General features: G+C 36.0%; 2 protein-coding genes across 2 annotated transcripts in view; both read left to right on the plus strand.

Annotated features, from left to right (window-relative positions):
- Window positions 1-32: 32 nt before the first annotated feature.
- On the plus strand, window positions 33-3,377 carry gje1a (gap junction protein epsilon 1a). Its single transcript, XM_039692611.2, has 3 exons — window positions 33-170; window positions 1,081-1,263; window positions 1,916-3,377. Exons 1-3 carry the CDS (start codon window positions 141-143, stop codon window positions 2,315-2,317), a joined length of 615 nt encoding a protein of 204 aa, XP_039548545.1. The 5' UTR covers window positions 33-140; the 3' UTR covers window positions 2,318-3,377.
- A 1,195-nt stretch (window positions 3,378-4,572) lies between these two features.
- The window catches only part of vta1 (vesicle (multivesicular body) trafficking 1), a 30,982-nt gene continuing 9,698 nt past the window's right edge, over window positions 4,573-25,856 (plus strand). The window contains exons 1-5 of the mRNA XM_039692609.2: window positions 4,573-4,777; window positions 16,145-16,239; window positions 18,676-18,803; window positions 21,123-21,198; window positions 23,376-23,487. Of these exons, the coding sequence (XP_039548543.2) occupies window positions 4,687-4,777; window positions 16,145-16,239; window positions 18,676-18,803; window positions 21,123-21,198; window positions 23,376-23,487 (502 nt within the window). The 5' untranslated portion in view covers window positions 4,573-4,686. The remainder of the gene's footprint in view (window positions 4,778-16,144; window positions 16,240-18,675; window positions 18,804-21,122; window positions 21,199-23,375; window positions 23,488-25,856) is intronic.

Below are 25,856 nucleotides of genomic sequence, written 5' to 3' on the forward strand. Positions count from 1 at the left end.
CTGTTTGCTCTTTGGTTTATGACTCGAAAAAGCTTGCCGTCAGAAAGGCGCCCCCAACATGCTGCTTTTCCAGCAGGTCCTTCTTTCCCTCGGGACGCAGTGACATGAGAGCAGGACCTCGGTTCTGATTAAGAAGGGGGATGAACAACACTCCGCCTGGATTACGGTTGGTGTGTGGACTTTTAATAGACGATTTAACACGTTTCTTATCGTGTGAACGTTTATCGTGCTATTTTGTTGAAGAAACACTAGTGGAAATTCTAGAGAAACTTTCAGTAGGCCTGTTAACTGTTATCAGAGATAGATAATGTAGTAGCTTATATATGTACTTTATAAAGGAAAACTGGTCTTATTTAAACAGCTATTTAGATAAATATAAGTTAGAGGTGTCTGGAAACCCTTATAAGGATCTCAAAATTCCAGGATATCACTACAAAAACAGTGTTCAAATTGTTTTACAAAAGGCTCTGTTGGCTTGAATTCAATTGCCTGGTTAAATACTTCTCTGAAATTATTCATATTTGTTAACCCGTTAATTGTTGTTTTCCATGATGTGATTTGCCCAGTGATACAAATGCATTTTGTTGCAATTGTCATGTTTGCTCTGCTCTATTGTGAGATGCAAGAGCAAGAGTTTTTTTTTTCGCTGACATGGTTGAATAGGGATTAGCCCATGAGCTGACCACATGTCCCGTAGCCTTTGTTATTTTCCTTGTTTTGTTTTGTTTTTGTATGGTTTTTTTTTTTTTTTTTTTTTTGCACTGAGTGAGTAAATCGCACTTCGGATAAAAGAGACTGCATTGACAAAGGGGTTTCTAAAGCAAAAGGTCGTTTTGAGGTTCAGAATTGCTATCTGCCTTTGCCCGAGGCCAGAAGACTGGCAATGATGGTGACAAGCAACCATAGAATGATGCAGAGCTGTGAAGCCAAATTATGTCATTAAACTACATCAAAAACTTTTATGAAGGATGTGTAAGTATGCAGTCTAAAGTTTGACCTTGAATGCAAAATTAGAGATATTTTGTGTTTGGAAATGGTTTCAGTGAATGCATGCTAAGATCTCTGCATTGCATGTTTCAGCTCAGGCCTCCGACGGTGATAGGCCAGTTCCACACGCTGTTTTTCGGCTCAGTGCGTACGTTCTTCCTCGGAGTCCTTGGATTCGCAGTCTATGGCAATGAGGCCCTCCACTTCAGCTGTGATCCAGACAAAAGGGAATTAAACCTTTACTGTTACAACCAGTTTAGGCCTATAACACCACAGGTAAAAGTGCATGAAAGTATATGAATTTAATAATCTGGGATTGTAATTTAATGAAAATACATGAAATGACAGCCAAAAGTGAACATGGATGTATGGAAGTAGGAAAGAGAAATTCTATTAAGCCATGTAACTGTAAGATTTGGAACCAGGACGGTTCACACCAAGGACAATAACTATAAGGTTCACAATATCGTTGGAATCGCTTTAAGAACGAGCCTTTAAAGTGACAAACAAGCACGCGCTAATATAGTTATCTTTATGGTTATTGTTTTTGATGTGAACAGGCCCTTGATCTGTCATTTTCACTGCATGGAATAAAAAAGTTTACCACTAACTCTTCTACTATATCTTAACAATAATCAAGCAGATAATCAAAACCTAGATGTACAACTGTATTTCAGTGAATAATATGAGACGCTGATTGTATGGCCTACAATCACTGTACATTTTTTAGTGGAAACTTGAATAGTTTACACCAAAACTACACCCCCCCCCCCACCCCCACCCACACACACACACATTTTTCTTGTCCGAGAAGCAGTTTCACTCAGATATATGTCACAATAGAAAAGACTATCGCAATGTCCGTTTCATAATAATTCAAAGACACAGAATTAGTAACATAAAATGTTTTTTTTTTATCTGTTTGTAGGTATTCTGGGCGTTACAGCTAGTCTCTGTCTTGGTACCTGGAGCTGTGTTTCATCTTTATGCTGCCTGTAAAAATATAGATCAGGAGGAGATCCTTCAGCGACCGATGTCCACAATCTTCTACATCATCTCTGTCCTGCTGAGAATAATTCTGGAAGTGTTAGCATTTTGGCTTCAGAGCCACCTCTTTGGGTTCCTGGTTGCTCCTATCTACATGTGTGATGCTAGTGGTCTTGCGAAGATCTTCAACATCTCAAAGTGTATGGTCCCTGAACACTTTGAGAAGACCATCTTCCTCAGTGCAATGTACACCTTTACAATCATCACCATCCTCCTCTGTATTGCTGAGATTTTTGAGATTCGGTTCCGAAGAATTGGCTTTTTAAACCAGCCAGTGTCTTGAGGATTTAGAAAGTTGGCTTCAACAGTGTTATGTCTTCTGTGGGTCTCCGAATGACAGACAAGACATAAACCCACATACCTCTAGACTTTCTGGTGTTTTTAACTTGACAATTTATTAATAATTAATGACAAGGGACTCATTGATATTTTTAGTTATAAAGCCAACCTATTCTAAACCTAAATAAGCCACCTCTCTTGCAGGAGAAACTTAAAGATAATTTTTTTAAATTATTGACTTATGTAAGCTAATCTAAACCCAAAATATTTAGAGTATTTAAAGACAAGTATTTAGTCATTCTCTCCTCAATATTATTTCGATTTCTACATTATATTGAATTACTACACAAATTGTGAGTACTATTTTGACAAGTATTCTTTGATTTAAATTTCAACAATGATTCATTCTTAAAAGTGAATAAGGAAGAATAAGTGCATGCAACAGCATACATTTTTAAAAACATTATTGATTGGTCAGTGGTACTGCATACTTAGTTACGATTATGCACATGGATAGTATATCAATGATCCTATCTATATGGTGATAGGATCATTGATATAGCCTATATATCCTATCATGGTGTTGATTTCCATATAGTCCATTTCATTATTATCTTGTGTTTGTAGTGTTTGTATCTACATTTTCATCAGGCATCCATCCAACTTTTTGTTATTATTCTCAGCTAAGTGTTTCATCTCAGGTACAACATGGCATACTGTGAACTCTTATTTTGTGTCAGCAGGTAGCAGTTTATTATAAGGATATGATTTATTCATTACAGGAACATCTTACAGCAGGTTTGGTCTTCACATATTTTCGCAGTTGCCTTCCCACTGTTTCAACTTCATAGCTGTTGGAGTAATAGCTTTTGTATTATGTTTAGAGAATTGATCATCTATACAGTTTTTTTTTTTGATTACCAGTGTCTATGGGATTTATGATTATGCATAAAAATCTTCATATACAGTAGGTAACATAATTGGTGCATATATTATGACTGCCATAATTAGTGTTAAGTAACTCATAGTCTGAATAAACTGCTTGTGAATCCAAGGAACTCTTTCTGATACAATGCTTTCGTAATGTTTGTGAATATTCAATCAAGTAAAAATGTTTAAAATAGTTGTGTCACTCTTTTTGTGTACACCACCCTATCGGCTATATTTACACATACTAGAAGGGGACTACAATTAAAGCTGAATCTATTGAACTAAAACTTTACGTGGGGCTCTTCAAGTATTTTATTTTACATTAACCTCGGCAGTAAACCAGCCTATATATAGGTTCACCATTGTACAACATTTGAACACTGTTGATTATTATAGGCTAACTCTTTATTAAAGGAGTAGTTCACTTAAAAAAAAAAAAAACTTTGCTGATAATTTACTCACCCCCGTGTCATCCAAGAAGATGTCCATGTCATTCTTTCTTCAGTCGAAAAGAAATTAAGGTTTTTGATGAAAACATTCCAGGATTTTTCTCCATATAATGGACTTCAATATTGGGAACCAAACGGTTCAAGTTCCAAAAGACAGTTTCAGTGCAAACTGCTCAACGAGCTGTAAACGATTTCAGACGGTGAATAAGGGTCTTATCAAGCGAAACGATCGCTCGTTTAAAAAAAACAAACAAAGTTTGAGTTTTATAAGCTCAAATGGTCGCCTTACTCTGTTCTGTGATGCGAGTTCGTGATTCGAACTCGTTTATCAAAATGAACAAATCTTTTTTCGTGTTATTTGGTTCATCCAACGAACCAAATGAACGAGTTGACTGGAAAAGATTCGTTCATTTTGATGCGTCACGAACGCGCATCAAAGCACAGAGCAAGGCGACCATTTGAGCTTATAAAACAAACTTTGATATTTTTTTTTTTTAAATGAGCGATCGTTTCGCTTGGTGAGCCGTATTCATCGTCTGAAATCGTTTAAAGCCCTTTGAACAGTTTGCAGTTTACACTGAAACTGTCTTTTTCTAGTTTTTTTTTTTTTTTTTTTTTTAAAGGCAAACTATTTGGGCTTTTTATTTGTGCAATAGCCTATAGCCTTATTAATTAAAACAAATAATATAATGTGACAAATAAATTAAAAATGACACCTTCATATACAGTATATGATTACTAAATACATTTTTTTACAGATTTCTCTGTATTTTAGTCAATACATATTTACTCTTTTTTTTATGCCGAATGAAAATAATCGCAGATTCGTGTGGGTCATGTGCTCCTCCACGCCTATGGAGGTCAGTAAAGGCGTGGTTGCGCGTTCACGTGAAGACGCGGAAGTAAGTAACTCGTTCGCGAGCGCTTGTCATCTTTGTTTTTTTAGCCATTTTTCGGATCTTGTAGAAGTTTGTAACAGCGACTTCTCTTCAGGATGGCTCTCCCAACCCAGCTGAAAGCGATCCAGCACCATTTAAGAACAGCACAGGAACTCGAAAAAAGAGACCCGGTGGTCGCTTATTACTGTAAGCCTATAAAAATATCGCTTTGTTTTGTTTGTTAGCCCTCCCTCCCTGTCATTGAATTATCTTGTCATTTTTCAGATTTTCCTTGGAAATTCGATTACAATGGTTTTAATAACTCTCTCTATATATATTTACATGCAGTAGTTCGGCGTGTATTTAATGTGTCCGTCTGTGTTGTGGAAGTTAGCTTCGGTTCTTTGTTAACATCTGCTGATGTTTATTTTAATTTCCCCAATATCATATGTTACTGTAGAATATTTATGAGTTTGAAATGTCTTGCGTGTATGTAATAATTGTTTACCAGCTGGATAAGTTAGTAGTTATCCACAAACGCAGCAAGTTTAGCTACTAATGTAGCATGACTGGCTAACTGGTTTGTTTTGAAAGGGTTGGCTGACACTTCACTGCATCACTAGTAAGTTACATTACAGAGACTTTCATATTCTAGATTTAATTTAATGCTGTTCTGAGATGTGTAGTTGAGAGATAATCATTCATTAAGCAGTTTGTTTCTTTATGGCAAATCAAAGTAAGTGGTCAGATATGCTGAATCATGTAAGGGATACTGTCAGTTGCTGCCATTCTCGCCACGCAATGCTGGAAAAACAAGTTTTTGAGGTGTGTTGGGATGAATTGTGATCTGACTTGGAAAAAATGTCCACAACCCCATAAACATTATGCTTCTGAATGTATTTTTCTCAGAGGACATTATCATTGTCTTTCAGTCTACATAGTAGTGCTAGTGTTGTAAAAATACTTATTTTCCCCTGGGCTTTTGAAGGACTTTGCTCAGCGCAAGAGCTCATCTAGGTGTAGGTGTGTCAGACTTTGCATGTATATCTATTTTTAGCAATACTGTAATCGTTTTGTAGTGTACAGACTTTAGTGTGACAGACTGAGATGAATTATGACTCTTTTACGTCACAGGAAGGTGACCAGCCCGGATACTCAGGGTTCACCAGGGACCATCTGCAGGCCTTGAGCCTCTAGATGGTCCCCATTATCCCGTAAGTCTGGGCTCACGTCTTGTGATGCATGACTCATGACACATGCATATTTTGCAGCCATTTGCTTCTAGGGATGTCATAAAACTCTGCAGTGTTTTTTTTTTGTTTCCATGAATATTTTTTTATATCAAATTATTATTATCGATTAAATTCCTCAAATCTTTTAGAAACACTTTTTCCCATCTGTATTAAGTTTTTGGTCAATGAATGTTTATATATGAAGAGTTCAGATGCAAAAGCCTCTAAGTGCCATTTGAAATTTTCTTCTAGAATGATCATTTTTATCAAGCTTGTATATTGAAGTTCAGTGATTTCACTTATTACCTATTAATTGTTATTTAAGTGAAATTACTGAACTTAAATATACAAGTTTGATAAAAATCATCATTAAAGAAGAAAATTTCAAATGGCATTTAGAGGCTTTTGCATCTGAACTCTTCATATGTATATATACACACAGAGAGAGAGAGAGAGATTGAATTCGGCGTCGGATTGTGCGTATTAGCCAAAATTTTACATATTTGCGCAGATTTTGTGCTCAGCCAAACTACGTACACATAAAGTCACCTCTCGGTACTACGTTTTTTTTTTTTTTTTTTTGCTGCCACTGCTTATTGCTCTTAAACACAAACTGTCAAATACACACAAAATAAGTAAAAAAATACTCTATTCAACAATTTCTTCACTTCTGTGTCAGATCTCCTATTCACGCAGTACAGTGCTTCTGGGGTCTACGTCAGAATGCCATCAATATCACACGCATATTGCATCAATATCACACGCATGTGTCGTGGTGCTCCCATGAACCGCGTCGGCCAATTAGCCGGCATTCTGGGGTAGACCCTGGAAGCGCTTTACTGTTTACTAAGCGAATAGCATAGGATATCTGACACCGAAGAGAACAAATTGTTGAATAAAGTCGTTATTTATTTATTTTATTTTTTTCCTGTAAAGACTTAAGGGGCTAGTGCATCCCTTGCCTCCTCTGAGGAAACACCCCTGAATATATTTATTCAAAACTCTAATTAAAATCATTCATATGTTTTCACAAACTGTACAAGGCAATGGAATGTAAAATCTTTAAATATCAAGAATGAGTTCAGTGTACTAGGGGTGTGTAAATCGGATGTTTCTTCATGATAAAATCTGACATCTCTTAGCCAGCGATACAATATTTGCTGATATCCCATCATGATAATCCCAACATCATACAATTATGATTTGATTTAGGTGCCTTCGATCATGTCAAGATATTATGTGCCTATTTTACTCTACCAGTTACATTTTTAAATTGAAATCAATAAGTAACACTCTTTGAAAATTGAAAATCCTGTATCATCCACATCAAAAATACACTCAAGTTTTTTAAAAGTAATGCAGAAAAATAAATAACGAAAATAAAGTAAAGTCACTCACAAATGAGATTATCATTCATCTGATGACGGCTCAGCATTTGGCTTGTGCAATGAAATTAACTTTATAAAAATCAAAGTGCATAGGAAAGATAAACTGTTGGATATTTAGCAAATCATTGTGGTATGATGGTAACTGATATTATTGAAAGACATTGCCGTTGCAGTTGAAAGGAACCAGATTGCATTTCAACAGACTGTAAAGTTCTGAGGGAATACTGAGGATCTTCAATAATACTTTTATAATTGAACAGCTATTAGTTTGTGCATGTTTTGTGTGGTTCCTAAAAAATGAATAAACTAAAAGTAATTAGTGCTCAAGGGACATTGTAACATTTTTGAATGTTTATAATACCTGCAGGTTATGGCTGCTTAACATCATTCAAGCCGTTTAGTCTGCATGCTCACAGAATCAGATGTTTTAGAAGCCTGGTGGTTTGGGGTGTGAGGTAGATTTATCATGACATTCATTTCAAAGTCTGTTTGCAAAGCCTGTGCCAAAATTGCGACTGATTTACCAAAGAATCCACAGTGAAATGTGAAACGCATAGTGGGCTGTATGACAAAAAAAAAAATTGATATCACTGTATTTTTCTAATATATACCATTTCACAGTATATAACGATATTTTATGTTTTCATTTATGAATGAGTGTTAAGCACATTTTCTACTGATTGAGAGAGGAAATACTGCGGTAGATTGACCTGATGCCCTATTTTAGTGTCATGAGGGAATATTGTAGAAAAATCCACAATAGTATTAAAGGTCCAATCATGTGTAATAATTATGATTATCTATTAACAGAACCATAACTATGTTTTCAGTGGTGTATAAAGAACTTACTTAATAATAATACGTAATGTTTTTATTACCTTAGAGTGAGACATTTATATCTACATAACCACGGGCACCCCCTTTGAAGGTCGACATATTGTGACGTCATGTTTCTACCGTAGAAATAAAACACTTTAGCAAATGTCTAAAAAGTTACTCAAATCAATGACTGGTATTAATAAATATCCATTCTTACAGATCATTAACTAAAAAAAAGTTGGTTTAGGGTTTAGTTACTCTTTAATGTTAGACAGATTGTACATCTTCAGTATATTTTATGTCTGGGGCACAAACAACCTTCCTCGTTTATTTTTAATGGCATCCTACTCGGGGAAAGTCTTTGCTCATGAATAGTAGGGTTATTTAATTTTCACAGGAGTATCTTGAAAGGAAGACATTGTTATTTGTGTGCCAATTAGCCTGAGAGTGAAGAATTCATGCACATTTAGCTGGAAGTTGGCTGGATGCTCCTGAAGGGTACCAAATGTTTGAATGACTCAGATAGTAATGCATCTTATTTCACATGAGTACATTCATTTTCTATGAAATACTTTAAAATGGCTACTGACATTATCCCAGTTTGCCCATTGAACACAATCATGATTTTTTTTTTGGTCTTGCCTGATTGTCATGGCAACCATTTCAGGTAGACTGCACTTTTAGAGTCTAACCTCATCATTGGAAGACCTCCCACTGCTTCTGCAATTTTCCATTTCTGAGTAGTGAGATATTATGTCCTTTCTTTGCTGAGTCTAAATGTCAAGCTTTATATTTGTTTTATGACCTGAGCAATCCATGAAGGTAAAGGGGCAACTTTAAAAAACTGTTAGACGTAATCCTTCTTCTTTGTTGGGCTGTTTCTGAACTCTGAAGGAGAAAGGCAGTCCAATTACTCTCACAAAAGCTATGTTTAAGGCTCCAGATTATAATGCCATCATGATGTTTCAGGGCAGAATACTTTAGAGATGGTTTGTCTCAATTTTTGGACTTTAGTTTCTGTAATATTGCTGGCATCTATGAAAAGAGCGATACTTGTTGACAAATGAATCTGATTCTTTACTGAATGTTCACTAATGGTTCAACAGTTTGGGCACACGTTAGATTAGGGTCCAGTTCTCACTATTAACTAACTATGAATTTTGCCTTGATTAACTCCTAATGACTGCTTATTATTAATAATTATTAAGGTAGTTGTTAACATTAGGTATGGTTACATTACCATTTAAGCAACACAGCTGTTGTATTGATAATATGGAATTTTTCTTGAGCAGCAAATAAACAAACATGAGGCTTCAGAGCATAAGAGACTTTTCAAAAACAAACTTAACTTAAACTATTGAACTGTTATGATGAGAAATTATAGGAAAGTGTGCCAGAGCCTATCTTGTAAAAAATCTCATAGGTGCAATCCATGGGGACGATCAGATCTGTGAACTCGGCTATCACTTGTTATGTTATGTAAAGTTATGTCTTTGACTTTGACCAACTAGGTGTAGCATGTTGCTTTGGGTATGAAGTACCCGCCAAACATCACATGATTATGCACAGTTTAGCAATGTCTACACCCACTCACAACACATTTTCTTTTTTCTTATTGAGCCTTTTCATCGTTTCAATGAATATATATTTTCAATTCATATTTTTCTTGGCTGTGTATTTATTCTGAACAGTTCAGTTACTTTGTGTATAAGTGTAATTGTGTTGGTTTTACCAGTTCATAGTGTAAAACACTGACTATTTAGTATGTTTAAAAAAAAAATTAAAAAAAACACTGTCGGTGTTTTTTTAAAATATTATATGCTGTTTCCGTTTGTGATTGGCCAACACATTGTTTTGGAACTTTCAGTGAGGTTTCTGAAAAATATTTAAAAATCTGATTGTATTGTACTTATACATAGAGATTTTCCTATTAAATCAGAATTTAAGAGAGGGTGATTTCATTGTGCCACTGGAGGTCAGCATTGACATTTAAGTGAGCAAATCAGGACTTGAATTGTTTCTGTTGTTGGCTTACTGTATCCTTTTACTTGAGACTTTATCTGTTGTTTGGTTATACTCAAGAGTTTTAAAATTGCAGATGATCCTTGGTCTCTTTAATATCTGGATGATGATGATGATGATCTTGCAGTCTCGGTTATCTTATTTTTCTTCATTATCCTGAACGTTTAAATATTCTTGGCTTGGAAAGTTAAAGGGTTAGTTCACCCAAAAATGAAAATTAAGTCATTAATTACTCACCCCCATGCTGTACCAACCCCGTAAGACCTTCGTTCGTCTTCGGAACACAAATGAAGGTATTTTTGATTAAATTTGAGAGCTGTATAACTACCACATAGGCTCCTAAGGGACTGCCTCTTGACGGCCCAGAAAGTCAATGAAGAAAATGTTTAAATATCCCAAGTGACTACCGTGGCTCAACTATATGTTTATCAAGCGACGAGAATACTTTTTGTGCGAAAAAACAAACAAAAATAACGAGTTTATTCGACTATTCCTTTTCTTCCTTGTAGGCCAGAAACGAGACTTCCTTAGATTTCCACGACGCATGCGCGAGAATTGCGATCTCCTTGCACTACTTCGGTTCAGTTCTCGCGCATGCGTCGTGGAAATCTAAGGAAGTCTCGTTTCTGGCCTACAAGGAAGAAAATGAATAGTCGAATAAACTCGTTATTTTTGTTTGTTTTTTCGCACAAAAAGTATTCTCGTCGCTTGATAAACATATAGTTGAGCCACGGTAGTCACTTGGGATATTTAAACATTTTCTTCATTGACTTTCTGGGCCGTCAAGAGGCAGTCCCTTAGGAGCCAATGTGGTAGTTATACGTACAGCTCTCAAATTTAATCAAAAATATCTTCATTTGTGTTCCGAAGCCGAACGAAGGTCTTACGGGGTTGGTACAGCATGGGGGTGAGTAATTAATGACTTAATTTTCATTTTTGGGTGAACTAACCCTTTAAGCTCCCTTTATGAATAACAATTAGTGATTTCTTCTACTGTTTTTCTGGATTATAAGGAATTGATTTTTTTCTATGAAGACGTCATAATGTGCAACAGCCATGTGCGTGGTGCCAGATTAATGTGTGTGGTTTTTTGAAGCAGAATGCTCTTCTGATGCGGTTCTGCTCTGGCTTCGGTCTCTTTGACAGAGCTCCAGTTCTCTGATTGGCACCATGCTGTAAACCTATGGAAAAGGCCCTCTTTGACATTGTTTTCCTTCCTTCTTGCTGGACCTTATCCAGTTTTCAGACTGAGCAGTAGCTACATAATAACATCCTTGTAGTAGGGAAAGCAGAGTGCGCGGGCTGACATTCCTGAATATACAATTCAGTTCTTACTGCAGATGTCAGTGAAATACTCGGGCATGTCCTCAACTGAAGAGTCACGCTGTCTTTCGTCTGTCAAACGTCAAGCTTGCGTTGATGCTTACTCTGCCATAATGATCATCTGAGATATTGTACATGCTTTGTTGTACAGTGGTCATTTAGTGGAATCTGATGTTTAGTCCAGGCACATGCAAGTAGTCTAAAAAGGATTTGACCAGTAAGAAGAGTCTTTAGTTATGAATTTACATTGAGGCCACTTAATGTCTCCTGAATGGGATGGTTCACCCAAAAATTATAATTCTGTCATAAATTTACCCTTCGCAAAGACCCGCCCCCCCTTAGTTACTGTCGCTATGTCCGTCAAGCTACACCACTCTGACACGCACGCCATGTTCTCACTCAGTGAAAAATACATTGCGGAGCAGAGACAACACGCTGACAGACAGGGCAGACCAGGTTACTTGTTTTCGGTTACTTTTGATATTAAAGATATTAAACAAAGTCTCACCTTTCAAATTTCGTCATTTTTAAAAAGAAATTTAAACAATAAATACAATAACGTTTTGTGGCTCTTTAATGTGTCGTGACAGATCGCTATAGAGCATCAGTTAAAGCTGCTCGTGATCCAATCATCTCTTCCATCTAGTTCATTTATATCATCAAATAAACATGAATGAACATAAGAATAAATGTTGTTTTAACCATGGAAAGGCGTCAGTACACTCCGTTTTTCAAGTTTTAATCCTCTCATGTTAATCTTCTATCTCTCCTGACTGCTTTGTCGGACAAAATGGCAGATGGCGAAGTATGATTGGTCAGATTACCTGTCAATCAAGCTCCACGCGAAGGGTCAATTACCCTCACCCTCAAATTCGACACTTTGACACTTCAAAAAGTTACTAATCCATATTAATTGAGCGGTTTAGTCCACATTTTTTACACAATCGCTTTATATGATTAACAGATTGAATTTAGGATTTGATTTGCATATAAACATTCATCAACTTGCACATCAGTTGTGATGATAAACAGAAGCTGAAGCATGCTCACTTGACATGCGAGACCCAATGAGGTTCATTCTCGTGTTATGCAGCACATTTGAACTTCCCCTAGAGGTTTGTTCTCACGTGTCAAGCGGGTTCAGTTGAGCTTCAATTTATGTTAGCTGATCAACGTTTATATTTAAATAAAATAAATTCAATCAGGTTATCATATAAAGCGATCGTGTCTATTCAGAAAATTTGGACTTAACTGCCGATGGATATGGATTCATTTTACGATCTCTTTATGATCGTTTTGAATCGTCAAAGTGGTAGTTGACTGTCAATGGTGGGAGAGAAAGCTCTCAGATTTCATTAAATAAAATATCTTCATTTGTGTTCCGAAGGTGATAATAATTTGTATTTTTGGGTGAATGACTTGCATAGAATTATTTTATGCTGTGCGATCACTCACTTTCAATAAAAACACTATTCTAACATTTATTCACACTCTTTATTTCACTTGCTTTCATTAAAACGGATGAAACAAATCATTTTTTTTATTTTCTTGATTTACAAATGTGAATGGCCTCAGTGTTGCATTGTTTCAGATGAGGAAAATTGGATGTTGAGCAGTATGGGCGTAATAGAGTTACAAAGGAGGACTTTGTGACTGTGTGCTATGATCTATTCTGATAGACATCAGATCTCTGCAAATTGGGCCTCATGGAAGAGGAAATGTAGGCTACTGTTCTTAAAGAAACAAAGACAGGAAGTACTTGACAAAAATACATCAAATACTGTATGAGCCTTTCCTTTCAGCAGTCATCGATCTTCTGAAACCCGTTTAGTTAGCTTATTCTGGGTTATCTAACTGATTACATTTGAATTGTAATTTCATAATATCCCGTCTTCTCCCAAATCCCCCTCAAAAATATGCCAATCCCAAATGGCATTTTTGAGGACAAAGTGGAATGAAGAAGCTTTGCATAATTTGTGTGATTCTAAATGTCGTGGTTACAGAAACCAGACATTGTATTTTCTGTCTTTCTTTCTAGAGTTCATAACTTTAAAAGTTAAATTGTCAACTTAAAAATAGTTTTCTCTTTGTTTTTTTCCACAAAATCCATTCCTAAACACAAGGGTAGTTTAACGAATGAGCAAATTTACTTATACTTTAATCAGAGACTCACTCAAGCTGAAATGGCCCTAATGATGAGACATGCCGTTATTTTCTTCTGAGAAATTTAGTTGAGATAATGAGAAAGTAACAAAAATAAACTAACAATGTATACCTCTCTAAGGTATTTTTTACTAACAAGGATGAAATATTATGTATCTTAAGATTCTTAGCTTATAAATCAATTACCTTAACCTAAATGTTTTATAGTTTTACTTTACTTGGTTGTTTGGATGTACTTGGTGATATGGCTGATAAATTGCTGGTATTTCATGCGTTTCCCGTGGTCTTCCCATGCTCATAGCACAAGTCTGTTCAGTTGGTTTTTCTTGTGTTAAATGTTGCTTTCGCTCTTGATATTTCTCTCTGTTTATTTAACCAAACTAATTCAAACCTAACTATGCTTATTTTAACTAAGGTACCCTACACAACTTATTAGATGCTAATAGTCCTCTTGTTTGAAGCTAAATTGAAACAAATTTTTGGCATTTTTATATTCTTCACCAGCTTTCTTTACCACACTATTCTCATTATTATTATTATATTTACCTTTTATCTTAGTATTTCTATTTAAAAGATAATATGTATAGAAATATGTATGTATGTGTGTGTACACGCCTATTTTTATCAGAACAAATTGGAAACAGTCCAATAGTAGTGACTAGTGACATTTAATTTTGTTACATTAATTAAGAGGTATCCTAATATTTAGTGCAAGAATATATTGGCTCATGTTTGGCTGCGAGGGGATCGTTTCATCCCTCTTCATCACATAAATGTTATAGCAAGGAAGCTGTGGAATACTTTGTAAACCCTCATCTTTTTAATTTCCTTTGGGACAGCATAGGCTGACCTAGGTGAGATTTTAAATTGGTAAAAGTATGGGTGGAGCCAGATGTTATCTTCATTAGGGGAGCATATCCCTAATGCTCGGAGATTACTGCCTTTTTTCCAAGTGTCCCTCTTAACAGTCCTTCTTAACTTAATGACTTTGAACTTGTGTAATAGCAATTGATTGTTGTCTTCCAGGCACTCTGTAATTGAAGACCTGCGATCCTTCATGAATTCCAATGAACAAACTCTATGCTCTTCCTATTTCATGGTTCCCCTCTGTTGAATACATTGTAGATCGCACTTTCTTCTTCTATTAATGTCTATTGATTGATCGAGAACTGCAATTTAATTCATTAAAATAAACCCTCAGGATAATGCTCCTTATTCATGTGTGATATAAAGGTAATTCACTTAACTAACTTTGCATTTAAGTGTAGCTTGTACTCTCACGGCTGTAACGTCTGCATCTTTTGTGCTGTAGCTCTTGTATTTAAAGTTGTGCAGCAAAGGCTCATGGGATTTTTTTCACCCTTTCTAAATCAGTAGGACTAAATGCCACTATTGTATATTATACTAAAAGAGCAAGAGCCAGTAAAAATTGAATCGCGTAATATATTTTTTCCCTTGCAGTATAGACTTCTACTCATTTTTTGTTCTTCACATTTTACATCAGAGGGAAAATTAATGTAAATTCACATCATTAAGAAAATTAATGTAAACAACTGAACTTTCTAGCTTTTTTAGTAGAGCACTTCTTTGCATTGATAACAGTTTTGCACACTCTTGGCATTCTCTCAACCAACTTCATGAGCTAGTCTGGAATGCTCTTCCAGTCTTGGACCATGGTGAAGGAATTCTGATACTAACTCAACACATGTTGCTGCCTTATTTTCACTTTAGTCATGGTCTTTAGCATAAGCTTTAAGGTCATGAGAAACCATGCAGTGTTGAGTAAGTTACTCTAAAAAAGTCATTAATTACTAATTACCTCTTCAACAGTGTAATTAGATTACTGTACTAATTACTCTCTCTAAAAAGAATTTAATTACTTTTAATTACTAATTACTTTCAAAATCCCATATCAATCTCAACCAGCTGAATAATACAAGGATAGACGTGAATCTGTTTTAATTCTTTCAAATAAATACTATAAAATTGCTTGAATTATCCTTAAACAGATCAAGGTGGAGAAGGTTACATTATAAACATATACTTTTTAACATCAGACAATACGTTTTGATGTTAAAACCACTATTGTTTTATGTCTGATCTCATGACATTTCACACAGTCTTTTTCATACATATTTTACAATAATTCATACGAATTTGAGTGCGATCTTACGATTTAGACGCCTCATAAAATGCATACGAATCGCTGTGAGATCGGATTGATCTATACACAGTATTTACCTCAATTACATCAGAAGTAACTGTAATTAAATTACAGATAAATGAAGACTAATCCCTTACTTTACATTTTCAAGGGAAAAGAAATTCAATTACAGTAACTAATTACTTAGTAATTAGTTACACCCAACACGGTGAGAAACACACATTTAGTTAGGCGTGTCTAGACATACCAGTCAGTACAAAAACTGTTTTTTTTGATGGTACCAGCATTTCTGCAGAACAGGTAGTATAGAGTACAGGGTATATTATTCATTCAACTGCTGAAATTTGGGTACTGTGGCAACCCTAGTACTCCATACTAAATGCCATGCTAACGTGACATCAGTTCAGTGGTTAAACATTTAATAAATAAATAAAATGCTCTGCTTATTTTCAATGTGTTCCAGGTCGACTTTACGCCATGCAGACGGGAATGAAACTAGATAGCAAAACTCCAGAGTGCCGGAAGTTTCTTGTGAAACTAATGGATCAGTTGGAAACGGTAAGTTAAGTCCTAAAGATTTTTGTACTTTGACTGGTTTTGAGTTCTTTTGTTTGTGTGGCATTAGCAAAACATTTTTAGTGACCTTTTGGACTAAGGGCACTATATTCTCATCAGTTCAAAAGGCTGAATTTATAGGTCTCCTCAAAAGGGGAGCAGGAAGCTGTGGAAAAAAGAAAACTTTTCTTTTATGCCTAGGCAGGCACTGTTATAGACATTTCAGGAACCAATTAGACGAGCGCGGAGACCCTGCAGTCTCCAGTGCTCACTTTTACTATCGCCTCAGTGCATTAAATGTCACAGAAACAGGAAACAACAACATGTGGAGACTAAGATCCTGGTGGGCACATCCGGTCAAAAGGTCTGAAGCATGAAGTGTACTTCATCTTTTACACCATACAATAAAAAAGATGATGCTCTGCTCTTTAATTATGGTCGGAATCACCTATCTTTCATTTTATGTGTATGAAATGTACTTCACAAAGAGTAAACAGTGCAAGTATAAAAAAGTTATACGTTTAATAGAGACAATATATTTATAGGTTATGTTTAAGTTGTGAGCTGAAGCAATCTCATTCTTTTTGTCTGTTGAGAAATTATTTTGCAGTGCTTTTCTAAAATTACACTGGTTTACGAACCTAACTTTTACCAGTGGGTTCTCAACCCAGTAAATGGTTCACAGGTCTGTTCTGGGTAAAAAAATCTAAATGCATATGATAAAATCAAACTAAATATATATAATTGTGCATAGATGGGTAGCAAGGTGAGTAGGCTTATATAGAGGTAATCTTTGTTTATGCAACATCCAGTCAAATTCATCTGTCAACTAGTTGAAGCTACTGCTAGACAAATTAGATAGATGACAACATGGGCATGTTGTAATATGCCCTCACCCTTGGAAAAAAAAAAAAAAAACGGGGAACTAAGGTAAAAGAAAACATGACCCAGACAACAGTAAATATGGGTAAATTTGTAATGGATGTAAACATGATTTGTGCTGACCAATGTGTTTTGTCTAGTCCATTACCACTTATTTAAATTACTCGTATGTCAGCATTTTTTTTTTTCATTCGTGATGTAGGATTTATAGCTTTTCCCGACTGGCACGGATAAGCAAGGTGCGTGTGATAAGGTTCACTTCACCTATATCTTGCTCAAGTCTCTTGGCCAAAAAACACATAGAACCTTCTCCTTTTTTCTTAACAGAACAAGCTTCCTTTTAGTAACTGTTAAAATGACTCCAGTGTTCCTTTTTTTTTCTAAGGGGATTTTGAGTGAACCCCATGGAATCGGTGTGCATAGACAAGATCTAGTTTCAAGGCTTTGATTTAGTGTGCAGAAAAGCATCCAATCTCACTTTCTCTCTCTCTGTACCGTTTTTGCACGCTTCCTTCCGACTTATGTTTTTATATTCTTCTATGATACAGTACAAGTGATGTACTGTGCCTTCACTGCTGCCTTTTCACGGAATAGGTAAAAATTTCATTAAAATGTGAACAGTGAGTCCATTCAGGCGCCCAGGTTCCACCTGTTGAAATGTAACCAGTCGTATTTGCTTTACTGATTTTACAAGGAAACCTGACGCTCTCTAGCAGACTGTAACATCACAGAGAGGAAGGCAGAGCCTGACTGGCTGAAGCTTTGGCGTTTGGGTGCTGGCCATTCCAAACCTCTAAGTAAAAGACCGGGTCGCAGGCGTCTATGTGTTGCATAGTTTGCTGAGATCAGGATTAAGGCTGAAAATGTGCTGAAACCAGCAATTCCATTTGATTTTGCAATGAAGTTTCATTTTTAATGCAGGACCACCTCAAACATTTATTCTATTTATGTAATCATAGTGTACAATTTATTTTAAATGAAGCTACAGCACATTTATTGTCAATGAACCAACATAGAGAAGGACGATGCCCATGGAGACTTGAAGACATGAAGTCTTGTTGAAAACTCAGGCCGGGAAAACAAATGGATATTTTTGGATTTTTATTATTAGAAGTGAGGATGGTCACAGGCCTACATTAGTCCATGCAGAGTTATTGTCTGTTACATTTTAACAGTTTTCTGTGAATTATGAGGCTAAAAACTCATTCGCCTGCTGTCGCTGATCATAATAATAATAGCTGGGTGAATGAGTCGATTAATTGCACGTGGGCAACTCTCCAGAGTTCTCTCTCTTTAGCAACAAAATATAAATTACACTAGGCTTCTGGAGTTGAATCAAAGTGGCTGATGCTTCTCAGGAATGATTGAGTCATGCTATTTGGAAACCAGGGCTTTAGAGGGTAATCATTTAGAATCTGTCATAAATGGTGCAGTAAACACTCTTTACAGTACTGTCCATGCTAAAACATGCTAATATGACCACATTTGCATGCCACTTTAGGTTGTATGAGTGCTGCACCTGGAAAACTAACTCCTGAGTGGTTCTTTTTGTTTCAGATGAAGAAGGAGCTCAGCGACAACGAATCCATCTCGCAGGAAATAGTTGGCAATGCCCATGTTGAGAATTACGCTATAAAAATGTTCCTCTATGCAGACAGTGAAGATCGATCAGGACGTTTCCACAAGTAAGTCGAGCTCCAGGTTGGATTAGTTGGCATTTTACATCCCCAGAATATTTAGACAGATTTTTTTCCCCCCTGTTTAAATGCACATGCCTTAATTACAGTTTCCTTTCACCGAACCGTGACACAAAATAATCCCACTGTCACTATTGCTCTTACAGAAAGTGAGTAGCAGGCTAAAATTAGCAACAAAGCTGGCTCTGTACAGGGTGGTTGCCTGGGAGTGAGACTGCATGGATTACCCAGGTGTTGGGTTACAGGTCACAGCAGTATAATGAAGCTGTTGTGGACTGTGACGTCATAGGCAGTGCAGTGCTGGTAAAGGGTCCAAGAGCTGAATACCTGGCAGTGACTCAGGCCTCAGGTCATATGGACTGGCACTGGCCAAGCTATTTTAAGTGATTGTTTGGTTTGTTGTGGCTAGATAAACCAAAATAGTGGACACTTCTGGACAGTCACAAATTTATTTTGATTTTGAGAAATTTTTGCTTTTACTCCACTATATTCTAAAGCATAATATGGTTCTTTTTACTCCACTGCATTTCCTAAAAACATGACATTCATCGTTATTTTGAACTGAAGAAATCATCACATGCTCCAAGAAGATTCATTCGGGAATCAGAATGATCCGATTGCAGCTGTTCTCGAGTCAACAACTCACTGATTCAAATGATCTGTTCTGAGCGAGTCTCCAGTTAGCAATTCACTGAATTCACTAGTCCCGACTCAAAATGAGCCAAGAATGGGAGGTCATTTCGTTCATGCCAAATTTTAGGATTATTGTAAAAATATTTGTTTTTTAAAGTAATTTTAAGTAAAGTTGAAAAGGGAGTACTTAATACTTTAACTAGAGTGATATTTTAATCAAAGTGCATGATGTGTACTTTGTCCACCACTTCCTAGAAGTAATCAAATCTCAGAGAAATAGACTTCTGGAAGGATGTTGTTGTAGACGTAAGAACCTCTATGTGGATTGCTAACAAAGTCTTATGTTGACACAACATTCCCTCGTAAGGTCTTGAAATACATTCCGAAATGGATCAACTTTAGCATTTCGTGCCACATTTGCCCTTACGTTCTTTTCCCTTTTCCTGCTGATGAGGTTTAGAGTGGAGATCAGTCTTACTATAGGAAGCTGTCAGACCTGCGTGCACTCCCTGTCCAGAGGCCACTCTTCAGGATGTATTCACATACTAAGGGTTTGTTCAAACAGTGCAAAAGGTGAATCATTGTGTACTTTATGGTATTACTAATAAAAGTGCACGACATTTATCCTCATTCTGGAAAAACAATGCTGGTATTGTCAGCAAGTTCCTTTAAGTTTTCTTGAACATGAATGTAGAATCCTAACCCTAAAAGTTTTATTCTAAAGAGGGAATGAGGTTTTTCCTCAACACATTTTTGCTTTAAAAAGCGTAAGACACGGGCGGTGGAATGGGGGAAAAAGTCCAAGGTCTTGAGACACCGTTTTTTAAAAGTTAAACTCGAGCGTCATGTTTTTAGAAGAACGTGTCTTGTGCGAGACCCTGCAAAAGATGCAAGATGCGAGTGCAATGGTTATACACGTTCATCAAGCTCATTTACATGGAAAAAGAATGGAAAGGAGTGCATTGGAATAGAAAAACACGTTCTGTGTGAATGAATAAGATTGTCCAACATCTCATGCTTCCTTATTCTTGAAAGTTTTGATATGTTCATCAGCATGTTTGACTACAGCAGAATTGCCAAGGATGATGATTAGAAAGACCTAATTAAACCTTTGGTAACACCAGGTTGGTGCCATGTGTGAAAAAATAAATCCACATTTGTAAAGAGAAAAGTAATTTGTCAGGATTACAAGTAGTTGTCTCTTTAGTTTTTTTTTTTCTTTCTATTTTGATATGACTAATGTGTTTTTCAAAAGCATCCCTTTGCTAACTTAAGTCTGAATATGTCTTATCCAAATGAATAGAGATTGTTATTGACCTAAATGCATTATTGCTGTGTAGCAAGTAACTTTTAAACATTTATCTCAGAAGTCAATTTTAAGGAATTTTTTTTTGGCTAATTGATAATTGTAGAGTAATGTTTGCTGTAAATTCAGCTTTGCCATCACATTAATTTATTGCATTTTTAAACATATTCAAATAGAAAATCATTATTTTAAAATGTAAAAATTGAGCAATTTACAGAACCTTACCGACCACAAACTTTTGAACGATAGTGTGTGTTATATGCAGATGTTCTTTGTTTTATGAGACATACAACTGGCTTAATTTTAGTGTAAATAAGTACTAAATGACTGCATTGCTATGTTAAGTTTAATTTTTGTTTTGATCACAGGAATATGATCAAGTCCTTCTACACCTCAAGTCTTCTGTTTGATGTGTTGTGTGTCTTTGGCGAATTATCTGAAGAGGTGAGTCTTTTCGTCCCCTACATTGTCAACGGAGTAGTCTATATTTTGACGGCAAGGCTAATAAGACAGAGTTTTGTGTTGAAGGGACATAAATATGGTCCTGAGATGTGTTTCTTGACACAGTCCCCCTGTTTCTGATGGCACAGATACAACCTCGCCTAATTTAGTGGAACGTGAAAACGTCTAATGGAATCAAATACGTCATTAGAGCCATGTTCTCGTGTTCAAATCTGAAAACTGCTATGAAAACGTGGAAATTAATGGGAAACTGTAAAAGTGAGCCCAAGGACTGACAACGCCTCACCAGTCTCAATGTACACAGAGGTTTTGAGAGGCCAGTTCTTGGCAAATTTGTGCCCGGAAAGTGTTGCTAATCCACCAGCTGAATCTGTGTATTTCCAGTGTGCCTATTAGACCATCCCTACTGGTCGCCATGGCCGCAGATGTCTCTTTTATACAGAGGGGAAGTGACCTGTGTCCGAAGATGGACAATGTTTCATTGAATGTTCTTCTCTCCCTAAGGGCCAGACATTTTCCTACTGTAGAGAGCTCATTGGACTGACTGTTTCAACAATGAGCTCTCAGAATCGCCCTCCATTACTGTGCTGTTTCTCTCTGACAATGCCACAAGGAGTTGTGCCATATTAAATTACTTGAGGAAAGGGAACTTTTTAGTGCTAGACTTAACAGGACTCGGTACTAATGTATGTAAAAGTAGAGGTTGAGATGTGAAAAGGGCTTCAGGAGTCTGCAAAACCCTTTTAATGGATGTGAGTTGGTGGTGTAATTATGGGTTTCAGCACACTTCAGAGGGATGAAAATAAATCAGATACACTCAAATCATTAGACCTAAAAAAATAAAAATATATATAATTACTGTACAAATGTAATAAGTACAGCTCTTAAATAATATGCTAAATGTATTGCATTAGTTTTTCTCATTACAAAAAAGGTTCTTGTGTAAAGTTAACAAAATAGCTGTTATGAAGGCTAGGTAAAAATGATAAATTTCTATCAATTTTAAACGATTAATTAAAATCCCAAGAATCCCCAAATCTTGCTGTTATCAGTTGATGAATGAACAGAACATTGTAGAGCACAACCCATCAAATAAATCACAATAGGCTTTGTAACTTTTGATATGAAACAAAGTCTCAGATTTCAAATTCTGTCCATTTTATTATGAAATTCAAACAATAAATACAATTTGGCCACTCTTTAATGTGCTGTGACAGATACATTACTATTGATAAGCCTAAATGTTTTTTTTTTTAGCACCAAATCAGCATGTTAGAATGATTTCTGAAAGTAATGAGTAATGATGCTGAAAATTCATTCATTAATGTCATCAGAGGAATAAATTACATTTTTAAATTATTTCACAGAATTACAGTTAATAAAGAGCATAAGAGACAAAAAAAACAACTTTTGACAGGTACTTTACATGATTTTGTCAGGTACTCTACATGATAAAGTACATTTACTTTATGTTCTAAGAAAAGGGGCCCCGTACTTATAATTCAGTAATATTGTTGATTGGACTGCACTGACACTATTGGATGAGAACAAAACTGCTTTATAGCAGATTTTACTTTATAAAATGAACTGAATCAACACTGAACTGACTACAGCTGAATAATGACACTGTCTTTTTTAGAGCTAATTTACAGCAGGATTAAGTTCTATTTGCATTACTGATTCTGTTATTTCACAGTTAAGTTGCTTTGATACAATCTGTATTGTATAAAGCACTGTATAAATAAAAGTGACTTGACTTTACAAGGGAGTGTCATTATATTTGGGGGTACTTGACATCAAAAAGTATGAAAACCACTGATTGTAATAAATATTGGGTGTCTTTAACATATTGCGTAAGCCATTCAAGGAATTTTTCATTTGCAGCCCTTAACTGACATCAGATCCCTTTTAATACACAGCTTCTCATGTCTTATTGCTTTATTTGACAACAATGCAGAACATGCCAGTAATTAAACTCACATTCATGTGTGAATGTACCGTAATCGTAGTCTTGAGTGAATCATTCATCAGTCAAGTGATATCCATGTCATATCCAGCCAAAATCCTAACAAATCTGATCTGCTCCTTTTTTCATTAATTGCGCATATCTTATCTTAATGATTCAGTGATTGACTCTCCCCTTTTCCACTACTTTCCAGAACATCCAACACAGGAAGTATGCCAAGTGGAAGGCAGCCTACATCCACAACTGCCTGAAGAATGGCGAGACTCCGCAGCCCGGTCCTATTGGAATGGAGGGGGAAGCATATGGTAGGTGCTGATATTATATCTGCTCCCCCAGAATGATCCTGTGACTCCCATTAACAAAATACACACCAGCCGGGGGGCTATCCTTCAGGATTACAGAGGGGCTTTCTCCATGTGTTGTTTCTGAGTCAGTAAATGTTAGCACATTGTGTGCCTTATCAAAGTTGTGAAGAACACAGGAGATGACTGGCTCGCCCAGTGAGCCTCCTCCTGCGAGTCAGCACAGGCTGCTATTTATGTAGTGATTATTTTAACAATCAGGAGATCAGGGTTCCCACCCCTTTTAATAGTGTGAAAATTATTCACTGTTGAGTAGCCTAACTATTTTACAGTTAAGGATGGTCATTAGGAAGGAAAGGGCTGAAGCATCACATCAAGTTAGTTACAGAGTGAATTCGGACCGAGTCAGAGTTTAAATTTGTCTTTAAAAGTGTATTAGAACAAGTGCAATACAGTACTTGTAAACAAAACATGTTGTTTCCAGACAGATTTAAAACAAGGGATTAGTTAAGCCAGCCAAACAGATTACAGCTTGCCAGAGAGAGAAAGTACTTTCAATTTTGTTATGATTACTAAATAGGTGTTGTCTGAAGTTTAATCACCTTCTTAACTGAAGTAGTTTGATGTCAGAAGTACCTGAATGGGTTTATAGGAGGACTGGAAAAAATAATGACAAACTGTAATAGGAATTTGCACTGTGGTGGCTGCAATTAAAGGGATAGTTCACTTTGAAATTCATTTTTGGTATGTTTTAGGTAACCTTAAGGGCAACCAAGATGTAGGTGTCTTTCTTTCCATAGTAGTTTCAATTTTGATATTTTTAGGACAAACCGTTCTTGTCTGTCAGTCATATAATACAGGTCTATGGTCACCACCTCAAAGAGCGTGCACAGAGAAGTCCAAATTAAACATGATTTAATGACTCGTAAATGTAAGTACGCATTGATGGCCTGAGACACGAAACGAGCGGTTTGTGTGCGAAAACGAACAGTATTATATATTTTTTACCTCTTGTACTTTTCTCTGTGCACGCTCTTTGAGGTGGTGACCATAGACCTGCATTATATGACTGACTGACAAGAATGGTTTGACCTAAAAATTTCAAAACTGAAACTACTGCAGAAACAGACACCTACATCTTGGATGACCTTGAGGTAACCAAAAATTTATTTCAAAGTGAACTATCCCTTTAATGTCTCAATTTCTATTTCTATTTTTCTGACAGAATAGAATGAATGTATTACCATTCAGCATAACTGTGCTTCTCGTGCAGCATATGTAGTTTTGGATTGCCTGTAGCCAGTGTTTGACATTACATTCAACAAAAAAGGATGTTAGAGTAATGTAATCGATTCAACGAACACGGATAGATTGCTTAATGGTTAATTGCTTATGTTTTGCTATAAAAAATTGGAATGCTTAATTCATTAATTTTGTATTGAGTTACACAAGCAAAAGATTTGGACATTTGGAGAGGAAAAGGTCATTTCATCCTCCTAAATAAAGTGTTTACACAATAGCAATACCAAACCCATTTCCTCTTGAAACTTTATTTAAATAAATGATCACCAGACGTAGAAAACCATGGCCGTGCCAATAGCATATAGCAGGGTTATTAAACTTCATCAAGAAGTGGGCCAAATGAAACATTCATTGGGGCAGGCCCGAGCTAGAATATTTTGTGAATGAAATCAGTAGAGCATAGTTATGTTATTATATATTTGTTCATTTAAAAAAAAAAAAAGTGGAAAAAAACAAAAAAACATTTTTTATTATTCAGGAGAAAGATTTCTACCTAACCTTAATTCAGAAAAATGCCTAATTTTTTCATAAAGATAATAAATCAGACTGATGCTAGTGCCTTTTCACATTGTAATTTTTCAGTTTGGATGATTCGATGACCATAAGACTTCACTGGTTTTAAAAATGAATTATTGACGGATGACACATACGCTCTCCACAGAGTGCATGCATTGACACATTTTCCCATCAAGGAAAGAAGTTTCGGAGAAATAGAGTGAAACAAAAAAAACTAGCAATCTCAAGAGAGTCACTGAACCTTTTAAGCAGGAATTCAAGTTGAATAGGCCTGGCATATAGCATATTTATGAAGTAGAATATGCAAATTTAAGTATCATGAGTCCAGATATTTGTGAACACCTTTTGCAGTTAGGCTAAATTTTGAACCTCTCTTAGTTTAATATTGCCACCAACTATATTGTTGCATGGTAAAAGCGTGTCTTGTGATGATGTGAAAGATGTTAACGTTTGACTGCATGATCATGTATTTAAGAAGGTTGTTGAAAGGAATTGTTCTTCTTCAAGTGCAGGTCAAAGTAGTGCTTGGCGGCGGGGTTTAGTTAGATCACTTT

The sequence above is a fragment of the Pimephales promelas genome, chromosome 13 (genome assembly GCF_988280905.1).
Source record: "Pimephales promelas chromosome 13, fPimPro1.hap1.1, whole genome shotgun sequence".
NCBI classification, from domain to species: Eukaryota; Metazoa; Chordata; class Actinopteri; order Cypriniformes; family Leuciscidae; genus Pimephales; species Pimephales promelas.